A 12,046-nucleotide genomic window follows, 5' to 3' on the forward strand; every position below is an offset into this window, starting at 1 on the left:
TTCGCAGATAGGCTAATGTTGTAGGAGCTTGCCGAATTGCCCATGCATACTAATGCAAACACACAATGAGTTATGGGTAGGAATGTGTACCCACGGGCCATACTTGAGGTACCCGGATGGCCGTGTACACAAACACCCAAGCCAGAGGTCTAACTGCAGACATTATCTAACACTAATGAAAAGAAATACTAAGCCACCAGTCAAAACCCGACGACAAGCCTCTGAAAGGATAAAGGAAAATTCTAAGCAGGAGTTTCCACAGCTTTACACTTTTGTGCAATTAATGCTAAAATGTTATTAAAAGAAAGCACTTCAAGACTGTTTCCCATGGAACTATGGCATTTTCTCAATGATTATTCTTTTCCATGTGAGGCAGAAAATGCTAAAGCACTTTAAGGCATTGTATCTAGACATCAACGGCTTCTGTTAACACATTTAACATTTTGAGAAAGAGATGGTCTAGATATACTTTTTTGCCACATTGATTTTTTTTTAAATAATCTTAAAATGTCTGTCAAGTTCAGTAACTTTGTTTCCATAAACAAAGCTCTTTAAACAACTCTTGTTTTTGTAAAGCCAGCAGCCCAGGTCTCAGGTAAAAACTTCAAAGGCAGCACAGATCCAGTGAGCAAGGGCCAAAGCAATCCTAGATGTGCTAAGCTGATGACAGTCTGAAAGGGGCCGAAAATGACAGAAAACGAGGAAGCCAGTCTGGAAACCATAATGTGACTTTGTTTTTAACACAATCCCTGCTGCAAAATAACTGCGCAGAAGGCTTTTATTTTATTTTATTAAAGACACTCTATGGCAACCTTGTCTTGACTAATGGAACTCAGCGCTCCCTGTGTTCATCTTTCTTGTCATCTTGCTGAAAGCTGTGCTCGTTTGTTCCAAATCATGGTCATCCTTCAGACGGCAAATTTTTCAAATACAAACAGGGGATGGATGAACCAATCTCGGAGGTAATCCCTTATGTAAAAATTCAAGTTTCAGGTCTTAAAATTTGAGTCTAAGGGTAGTACTTAAGTGATAACCAGAAGAGTTTACTCCCTTGATTCCTCCCCTAATTTTCAACTACCAAGTGGTAATACTGCAGGCTCAAAGTTCTCAGTATTTTCTCCTCAGCACTGGAAAAAAGAATGCTATATAATTTTAATAAATAAAGGACAATGTTAATAATATTTAAGAATTCACCCCTTTGATGAGCATCCATTCAGACTTATTTTAATAAAGCCACACACGGATGCAAAGCTACTACCAGGCAATCATGAAGAGAACTATGGTACATGTCACAATCATACTTGTCAAGGAACTGTCACCACTTTCCAGATGTTTCTGGAACAGCCCATGGCCACATCCACCCATTTCTCCCCCTAAGGAGTTAACTGTGAAGAAGAGAAGTAAGCGAGTGAATAAAAGAAACTTTTATTTTATTTATATTTATTTATTTATATTTATTTATTTATTTTATTTATAAAAGAAACTTTTATTAACTTTTGATTCACATTTTTCTCCCAGGAACATAAACTCAGAAGTAAACAGGACAATCTAAGAAGATTTAAGTTTGATTAAAGCTTAGTAAGTTTAATGCCACTTGCTTTTGATGAGCAAGCTGGTTAATAATTAAATAAATGAAGATAATCTATTCAGGATGGATTTAAACCACTACCATAAAGAGTCTTAAGCACACTGCTGACATTTTGTTGTGCTGTAAAACACAGTCTGGTCTATGTGCTCATGAAATGTTAAGGAAATCAGTGCTACACTAAAGCTAAAGAATTAATGCTGTACTTAGCATCTGAAAGATAATTACTGCACAGAACGGACTCTATCTGTAGGGTTTTATATTTTTTAGCTTCCTAAACAATATTAAATTACACATTAACTTAAGGGAGTGAACTAATGATTCCAAGCATGCTTTCCTCACACACAAGAGAGTATCACTAACCTGACCTCCGTCTTCAGCACCCGAGTTCTTATTTTCTCCCCAAAGTGGTCATCAACCACACCCATCCATTGGTGCTATCCCTACTGACCAACAGTAAGACGTCCTGAAGGCCACTGGGTTCGTCTCAGAATAAAGCAAAGGTCCACAGTGGGTTTAAACCTCAACTAATCAGCTCATGAGGACGCTGACAGCCCACTCGCACGTGACCAGCACTCACGTGACCGCCTCATGGGCAGAAGGGGGTGCCAGAATGTGAAGAAGGATTGGGTCTCGGACAACGACCAAAAAAAACACAAGACATACTATTTACCACAGATGGACTCTGACGGGAGCGGACAGAGAGGAGAAAGAACAGAACAGACACAAAATGCACTGAAAGTGACTCACTCAGAGCGCTGTCTTTGAGCTGGGCAACAAGTGGAACCTCCGGGTCAGAAGATGCAAGGGAAAGGAAGGGCTAGGCCTTGGAAGATGTGAGGGCAACAGAAAGAGTAACGCCCGCAAACAAACTTTTCAAAGGTTTCCAAAGACCTTTAACTCCTTCAGAAGCACCCCGCCCCCCGAAGAGCTGGTACTATTTCACCAGGCCACATGGCACGGTGTCATGCTTCTTTTCTGATACTTAACACAATACAGCCTGGCACCTTCTAGCAGTCCGAACAAAGTCACATAAGTCTGCGTTCGCTTTTCCTCCGTGACATCCTTAACTTCAACATAAGCACACAATATGCCCAAGATGAAAAAGAATCCAACATATAGAACCCCATATCATCTTTAGCTGCATTTGAAAGATGCTTCTTTTTTTTCCCTTTAAAACATAATTAAGTTTTTTCCTTTAGATGGTAAGTTGCATTATTTTAGACGTTTTAATTATTGCCTTCTTACCAAGTTAGCTCGCAGGTTTGGTTCATCTAAGTGAACTACCTGAAGTCAGAGTCGTCACCATGAGTAACTTGGAAGAGATCAGTTATACGTGGCAACTCTCATCCTAAAATGAATGAACTCTACACAGCAAGCAGAGTACCGAGCCTCTATTCTGCTTTGTCTTAGCGCTCAGTTTGAAACAAATAAACCATCTCATAAAGCAGTTTACATATGCCTGCAGAGGCCTCTCCTCAAGTCAGGAGCCAACAGCTTTCAACAGTTTGACACCATGACTTCTCTTGGAACACTTTCCTAACAAAAATATCCAGTGACTTTGGCCATCATTATTTTGGCCAACCCAGTGACAGCAAGATCACAATTCTCTGCTTTACCCCTCAGGTCAAGGAGCTGAATGATGAAACCAGCTGTCTCAATACAACCACCAATTTCTGTCTAATGCTGTGCATTTACAAAGGGGCTGGACAGCCACACTATCACTCCTACAAAACTTCCCACAGGGGGCAAAGCAGATGCAAGTTCCATCCCCATGGACTGAAGAATGACCCGACCTTGAGGAATGAAGCTGGCAGCCCTAAGTCAAACATCCTTACGTGAAAGAACTGGTACCAAAACTTTAGTTTTCTCAAGTCAGTACCTCTTCCCATAAAATAATATTAGAGGAGTGTATGTACTGGCGGGTGGGTATCAATGAAGGAAACTCTAGCTAAGGAAAAGAAACACAATTTGAACTTGGATATTGGTTGCGTCTGTGCACAGAAGGCCTTGGATCGTACTCCTATCTGCTAGCTGGCCTCACCTCCTACCTTGCCTTGCAACCCCAACAAAGGCTCTTTGCTGCTGTCGTTCAGAACTACTAGGGGCATCAGTCACCTCAGTCTTCCTGCCTCCATCCGTGGGATTTCCTCCGCCTGACATACTCCCCACCATTTCTTCTTTTAGTCCGTTTCCTTTGACTTTTAAACTCAGCTCAAATGACACCTTTTTAGGAACTGACCTTACTGCTCTCCAAGCACTGTGATTACCCTCTATCACTGCACTGTCCTGGAGGATTCTGTCATGTGCCTCCTTCCTGAGACTTAAGTTCTGGGGTGGAGGGTTGAGGGAGAATGTAATCTGTCTTCCCTAGTATCGGACACGTGGAACAGGCACTCAGTAAATGTTTGTGAACTAAATGAATGAAAGTTGCCAGTACTCAGGAGTGGCTCAACCATGCTTCTGGGGTAGAGAACTTTGGGTAATTCAAGTGGAAACCGTCGCCCTCCACCCTCACTTTCGCTACCTGGATTCCTTTCCCAGGCTGGCTGCTCTACGAGAAGGCCATGAGAACATCACCCAAGCCAAAGTACTGTCATAGAGCTACAATCTGGTTAGGTCTGTGGGGGTTTTTTGTTTGTTTTAACTGGAAAACCTTTAGTTATTTATACCATTTGGAGGCATTTCACATTGTTACTTCAGGAGGCAAAGTGACAGCCACAGATCTGGATTATGTTCCAGGGGTCAGACAGCATAATTGTTGAAGAGTGTGAGCCCTAAAGTCTGAGTTCAAATGTGCCACATTGCCAACTGGGTAACTTTGGGTAAGTTTCCCTATACTACTCCTGCCAATACATATAAACTCTGGCCAGCACTCATCCCACAGACATTACCGAGCACCTGCTGAGGGCCAAGTGCCCGCGGTCCCTGCAGACCCGGCCATCCCACGCTAAGAATACTCTCATCACATCAGCTGTTGTACTTCCTTCACTGAACTTACCACTACCTGAAATATTCTCGTTTGCAGATCTGCCCCCCAACCAGCCTCCCCCAGGAGAAGGTAAGCTCATGATGCCAGGGGACTTGTCTCTTAGTCATTCCTTGTCTCTCCAGTGCCAAGCACATACCTTCTACACGGTTACTCAACATGTCTTTAAAAAACTGGGAAAGTCTGACGTGGTCCCCACTGCCCCTTGACGCTGGCACTTCAGTGGGGAAGACAGGGGAGAAAACCATAAAAAGTATAAAACTGCACTTCCCGGAGGGCCCTGGCTTGCCACCAGCACAGGTGGCACACTGGGCTGCCCTGACTCTGGGTCCAGGCTGCTCTGGCAGGGGGAAGGACCTCCGCCCCAGCGGCCCCCCGCATGCCCCAGCCGCACGAAAGTGGGCCACGGGCAGCAGGAGGCCAGCCCATCACAGCTGCGGGAGCGCTTCCATTCGCTTGTGCAGCAGATGTTCACTGGGCTCCTGAAGTGTGCTGGGCACCTGGCAGACCAACGGCCAGGTCCTGTCCTCATGGAGTTTCCCTTCTCCTGCAGGAACGCAGTAAACAAGTGCGTAAAACGGTCCTTTGAGCGGCGTGAGTGCCCCGCCGCCGCGGAACGCAGGTGTGACGGGGGACGACTGCAGGTGTCCCGCCCGGAGGAGGCGGCCCCGGAGCGGCCCCGCGGAGGGCGGCGTGAGCTCGGCCCGAGGACCTCCCCCCCCGACTGGACGGTGACCGCTCCCAGGGCCTCGAGGGCCCGGCGCGAGCGCGCGGGGAGCCTGGGGGCGAGGCGCGGGCCCAGGACGCCCGGCGACCCGACGGGCTCGGAGCGCAGGGCGGGCGCGCCGTCGAGCGGGGCGGGGCGGGGACCGCGGGCCGGGCGGGCACCCACGTCACCGCCGCGCCGCCGGTGCCTGCGAGCGCGGGCGGGGGCGCGGGGCGACCGGGCCGGGCCCGCGGCCGAACATGGCGGGCCTCCGGCTTACCTCGGAATTTGAGCTCGTGCTGCGGCTCGAGGCTCAGGACCTGCTCCACCTTCGCCATGTTCCTCAGCGGCGGGGCACCTCTGCCGGGGGACCCCCTGAGAGGTCACCTGAGGCAGGAGGCGAATGCTGCGCCCCCTTTAAATGTAGAAAGGGGGGGCCGGCCGGGACGCGGGCGGGGGTCGTCTACGGGGTGCGCGCGCGGGGGGGGGACGGCCTACGCGGTGCAGGCGCAGGGGCGGAGGGCGAGGGCGAGGCCGCGGTGCCCGGCGAGCGCACGGCACGCACGCACGCACGCAGCGACGCACGCACGCACGCACGCAGCGGGCTGGCCGGCTCGGCCCTGCGCGCGCTCGGGCGGCGGGAAGCTGCGCGCGGAGCTCCCTCCCGGAGCTCTGCGCAGGCGCGGCGCGGGCCGAAGGGCGGGGCTACGCGGGCAGGGGGCGGGGCGTCGTGCAGCTCTGGAGGCGGGGCCGTCTGGGATGCTCAAAAGTGAGGACTGTCGTCTCGAAGGTTATTTACTCAGGGCCGTGGGGGCCAGCCGTTGTTAAAGTGCTTTAGTCAATAATAATAAAAAGAAGAAAATTCCACTTTGCCCTTGCTTACGTAGTGCCAGGCACTGGCAGAGACTGTGAATGATAAAGTTTTATCATAAGCATGTTTATAAGTGAATGGTGTGTGCTAGGCAACGTGACGTGTTCAAACAATACACAGGAAGCTACCAATTATTTCTTGCTGCTTTTGTGCCACTCTGCTGAACACTTTCAGTAATAGCACCATGGAATGTAATGAAAGCTACTCTCTATCAAATGTTTACTACGTAGCAAGCACTATGCTGCATCCTTTACTCATCCACGCAACAAACATTTACAAATACAATGATCAGAGAAATGGACCTGGTTCCGATCCTCTCACTAGAGCCTGCTGGAGAGCCAGCCTCTGAAAAAATAACCACACAAATAAACTGTAATTAAAAATTGCTGGGAACCCAAATCTGCTTGGCCTCCGAAGTGAACATTACATCATTATTGCTGCTTAAATAGTATGTCATTATGTAATGTTTGTAAAGTATGTATTATTAAGGGGAGTCTGGGTGGCTCAGTGGTGAAGTGACCAACTCTTGATTTCAGCACATGTGGTATCTCAGAGTCATGACACAAAGCCCCCGCTCACACAGAGTCTGTCTAAGACTCCCTTGTGCCTCCCCCCACCTAGTGTGTGTTTGCGTGTTTGCGCGCTCTCGCTTGCTCTCTCTCTTTCCTTCAAATAAATAAATAAATATTTTAAAAAATACATGTGCTCTAATCATCTTCTACATCTACAGAGAGAAAACAAACAGCAGGTAGTTAATGTTGACTCTACGGTGGTTGGCATCTGGGTATTCTATGTCCTATTCTTTCTACTTTTCGGTATACTTGAATTTTTTCATAATGAATAAGTTTTCCTAAAGATAATCTTTGTCTTTTAGCTAGAGCATTTGGTACATTTACACTTATTATATTTACTAATATGTCTGCATTTATTTCTACCACCTTATTTTGTGCTATTTGCCATGTCTTTTTTTTTTTTTTTCTTTTTCCTCGCCTTTCTTCCTTAGGGCTGATTTTTCCCCCCTCCTTCTCTTCTCTTCCTCTTATACACCATCTCTGTTGTTTTCATGATTACCATAGAAATTGCGATGTACTTATGAAAGTCCAATTTTTTTTTAAAGATTTTGTTTATTTAACAGACAGAGATTACAAGTAGACAGAAAGGCAGGCAGAGAGAGAGAGAGGAGGAAGCAGGCTCCCTGCTGAGCAGAGAGCCCGATGCGGGACTTGATCCCAGAACCCTGGGATCATGACCTGAGTCGAAGGCAGCAGCTTAACCCACTGAGCCACCCAGGCGCCCCGAAAGTCCAATTTTTAAAATGTCTTTACCATGCTTCTTTAAAATACAAGGACTTTGGGACTCTACCTCTAAACACCCATCCCCCAAATTATATGCCTTAATTAAGGTGTATTTCAGGTTTAATCTTTTCATCTCATGAGTCATTATTTTATTGTTTTATATGATTGATGTTAGTTTAAACGCAACCACATAGTTACCAATTTCTTTGCCCATCTTTTCTCCTTGCATCTCAGAACTTAACAACTAAGATCACATTCCATGTGCCTGAAGAATGTGTACATTCTTTAAATTCTATTTCATTGAGGGTTTGCTGGGCCAAACTCTCTCAGTTTTTGTTAATCTGAAAATGACTTTATTTTGCTCTTGTTCTTGGAAGATATTTTGGCTAGTTTACTAAAGCCGACAGGTCTCTCTCAACACCCCATAGATACCCATTCACTCACTCATTTCCAGCTACCGTTGTTACTGGAGATTCAGACGACGATCTTCCCATCATACCTTCAAGGATGATATGTTTTCCCACCTATCCTGGGGTTCTGCAGTTTTACCATGATGTGTGCTTTTACTTATTGTCTTAGCCTATTCAGGCTGCTGTAACAAAATGCCATGGAATGGATAGCTTAAGTAACAACATTTTTTTCTCACGGCTCGGGAGACCAGGAAGTCCAAGACCAAAGCACTGGCAGACTCCATGTCTGGTGAGACCCTACATCCTGGTTCACAGCCTACCATTCTCCTGTGCTCTGGGGTTTCTCTCCAAGGGCTGTAGTCCTCTTCATGAGGGCTTCGCCCTCACGACCAAAGTTTCTCCTACGCGCCCCACCTCCCAACACCTTCCACTGGGGGAATGAGGTTTCCATAGAGGAATGAGCGGGAGAATATAAACCTTCAGTCTATAGTCTACATAGCACTTAGCCTGCTTGAATTCTAGGGTGTTCTGCATTTGTTGTTCGGTATATTTCATCCTTCTGGAAAATTCTCAGACCACATTAAACATTGTATTTTATTGTTGTAAGATACACAGAACATATACTTGACTAGCTTACCTAGTAATAGAGGTAACCTTACCCGTGTGGTATGGAATACATTCACACTATAGGGCAACCCTCCCCACCATCCATCTCCAGAAGTCTTCCTCTTGCAAAACTGGAACTCCACACCCAGTAAACAATATCTCCCCATTCCACCTTCCTGCAACCCCTAGTAACCAGGGGTTACTCTACCTTCTGACTCTGTGAATTTGAGTATTCTAGAAACCTCACAGAAGTGGAATCATACCGTATTTATTTGTCCTTTTGTATCTGCCGAATTTCACTTAACATAACGTCCTCCAGGTTCATCCATACTGGAGTATGTGTGACAACATCTTCTTTAAATATTGCCCCAGCCTCGTTCTTTCTCTTTTCTTCTGGAAGTCTGACTAGTAGTTTATTCAACCCATGTTATTCAAACTCTAGGTTGTTTCCCAAGAGTGACTTATAAAATCAATTTAGTAGGTTGTTACCAGCACTGAGAAAGAAAATAAATAGCAGACATCAGACCGTGTTGTATTATTTCATAAAACTTTTCAGTTGTATTTATTAACATACTTATACATATATCTGCATAGCGAGTCACAAATAAAGTACATTTATTACCATGGGCTGTGCTAAAGAGAGAGAGAAAGAGAAACAGAGAGAAGTCTGTAAAACATATCATTCTCCGTATCTCTTTACTTCTCTGTCATAGCTGGATCTCTCATTTTTATATCCTGTATCATGGATATTTCTTCAGACCTCCCCTCCAGTCACTCATTTTCCTTTAGGCCCCTGATAAACCTGTTCCAGGAATTTTTCATTTCAGTTTTTGGTTTTTTTGTTTTGTTTTGTTTTTCTAAGTCTATTAGTCCTATTTTGTTTTGTTCTGGTTTGGTTTGGTTTTGGTTTTTTTAGCATGTCTCAGTGGTCACGTTGGCCATTTCTAACGCTGGCTTTAGCTTCCGTCCCTCCGCCAGGAAATGGTGCCATTTGAGGTGTGAGGGCTGGTCTCCACGGTCGTCACCTGGGGCACTCGGCAATGACAGTGGCCAGGTCTGCTGGAGGAGGGAAGTCCGTGTTCTCAGGCCCACCACGAGAATCACATCTGACACCATGGCCACTTCATAAACAAACCCAGCGAGTGAGCAGTGGCACAGCCGGCGAGCAGGACTGTCATCGGCAAACTGTGTCACCTGGTCCACTTGAGCCCTGCGAGCCGCTGCTCCCGAGGACGCACTGGAGCGGGCGCTCACATGGGACGCAGGTATCATCTCACTGAGAGGCATCCACATCCCTCCCTCCCACACCTCCTTCTCCCGCAGCCCAGTTCCGCCATGTGTGTCCCTGGCCCCCAGCTGCTGGTGAGGGTACATTTGTGCTCTCAGGTGACAGCTCGGCCAGACAAAGTAGACATCCACATGTACCGCTTGAGATTTTGGAAAATCTATGAAGTGCATTGGAAGATCTGTGAAGGTCATAATTCTTCAACCTGCCTAATTAAATTTGGGGTATGATTTCCAACAAGGGTGAAAACCAAAGCTGCTAGAAATCAAAGATTATTTTCGGGCTCCATAGAATCTCCCTGGTTTTCTGAGGGTGAGTTAAGCTACATGTTTCAAGAGCTTGTCCCTTTCTTTCTGTAGTAGTCCAGTGAATTTGGACACAGCCTCCCCACCCCCACCCCACGCCAAAGTCCTCTGTCCTCACAACTAAGAAGGCGTAGCAGCCACTCAGCTCTTCAAGGCCTTCTGTGGGCACCGTGTCACCATCCAATGCGGATGATAACGTAACGAGTAGTGATGCCCCCATGTATTACTTGGAGACCCCTTGGAAACTTTGCTGTGCTAAACTAGCCTAATGGAGAAAAGATGAACTCTGATTTGTACATGTTTCAGAATTCTGTGGTATAAACACTCCCACCATGACTGATTTTAAGCTGCTTATGTATGGGATGTCACTGGACATAGTTGAGAAGTGATGTGCACCATTGGCTCTCGCCAGCTGGAAGGAGCCCAGTTTAGCCCAGCCCTGCTGAGATCCCATCCCCCTGGCACTGTCACGAGGAAGGAGGATGTGGCCACATCAGTCCTAGGATACCTTCTTCAGGGGTCTGTGTCCTGGGATCACTCTCAGTACCAAGTGATGTCAGTCAAGTTCCAGCCAGGAAAGCAGAAATTACAAGTTTGTTTTTTTTTTTTTAAGATTTTATCTATTTATTTGAGGGGGGGGAGAGAGAACAAGTGGGGGGAGGGGTAGAAGGAGAGGGAGAAGCAGACTCACCGATGAGCAGGGAGCCAACTTGGGGCTCGATCCCAGGATCCCAGGATCATGACCTGAGCCAAAGGCAGACACTTCACCAACTGAGGCACCACGAGCCCCATGACAGTTATTTTGACAAAGATAATTTAGCACAAGGAAATGGTTAATCAGGAAATGGAAAGTCGTAAAAGCCAGAGAAGAGACTGAGGTATCACAAGGCTGGTGAAGTGAATGGGGAGAAATTGTTTACTGGGTTCAGAGTTCCAGGTTTGCAAGAGGAAGACTTTGGAGATGGATGGTGGGGAGGGTTGCCCAATAGTGTGAATGTATTCCATACCACACACTGTACAGTTAACCTCTATTACTAGGTAAGCTCGTCAAGTATATGTTCTGTGTATCTCACAACAATAAAATGCAATGTTTAATGTGGTCTGAGAATTTTCCAGAAGGATGAAATATACCAAACAACAAATGCAGAACACCCTAGAATTCAAGCAGGCTAAGTGCTATGTAGACCATAGACTGAAGGTTTATATCCAACCCCCATTCCTATATGGAAACCTCATTCCCCCAGTGGATGGTGGAGGTGGGGCGTGTAGAAGGAACTTTGGTCGTGAGGATGAAGCCCTCATGAAGAGGACTAGTGCCCTTAGAGAGAAGCCTCAGAGCACAGGAGAATGGCAGGCTGTGAACCAGGAAGTAGGGTCTTGAGGGGACACCTGGGTGGCTCAGTCGGTTGAGCCTCTGACTCATGGTTTCGGCTCAGGTCATGATCCGGGGGTCCTGGGATTGAGCCCTGTGTCAAGCTCCAGGCTCAGCATGGAGTCTGCTTGAGATTCTCTCTCTCTCTGTCTCCCTCTGTCCCTCATACTCCTGCTGTCTCTCTCTCTTTCTCGCTCTCAAATAAAGAAATAAAATCTTAAAAAAAAAAAAAAAAAAAGGAAGTAAGGTCTCACCAGACATGGAGTCTGCCAGCGCTTTGGTCTTGGACTTTCCACCTACAGCAGGTGGAACAGTGGACAGCACTGGGTCATTGGACCCCAGGAGCTCGGAGGAGAGCCTTCATGGAGGTAGGAGTGGACTGGCCCGTGCTGGAGGCCTCTGAGAGGACACAGTGTGTCTACTCCTGAGATTACCATACGAAAGCCAAGGGCTGGCAGAACTAGGCTGCCAATGGGAAGAGCAATCCTTTCCACCCCTTGTGCCTGTCTCTGGGTCTTCCTCAGAATCCCCCATCATCATAATCCTGCAGCGATGCATTTGGCCTTGGCTACAAAGGATCTCATGGTCTAGTGAGGGGAGCTGGGGGAGAAACACCACATCA

General features: G+C 46.8%; 1 protein-coding gene across 1 annotated transcript in view; it reads right to left on the reverse strand.

Annotated features, from left to right (window-relative positions):
• The window catches only part of VAPB (VAMP associated protein B and C), a 51,709-nt gene extending 45,900 nt beyond the window's left edge, over positions 1–5,809 (reverse strand). The window contains exon 1 of the mRNA XM_044262765.1: positions 5,561–5,809. Coding sequence (XP_044118700.1) covers positions 5,561–5,618 — 58 coding nt within the window. The 5' untranslated portion in view covers positions 5,619–5,809. The remainder of the gene's footprint in view (positions 1–5,560) is intronic.
• Positions 5,810–12,046: the final 6,237 nt, after the last annotated feature.

This window comes from Neovison vison, chromosome 8 (genome assembly GCF_020171115.1).
Source record: "Neovison vison isolate M4711 chromosome 8, ASM_NN_V1, whole genome shotgun sequence".
Classification (NCBI taxonomy): Eukaryota; Metazoa; Chordata; class Mammalia; order Carnivora; family Mustelidae; genus Neogale; species Neogale vison.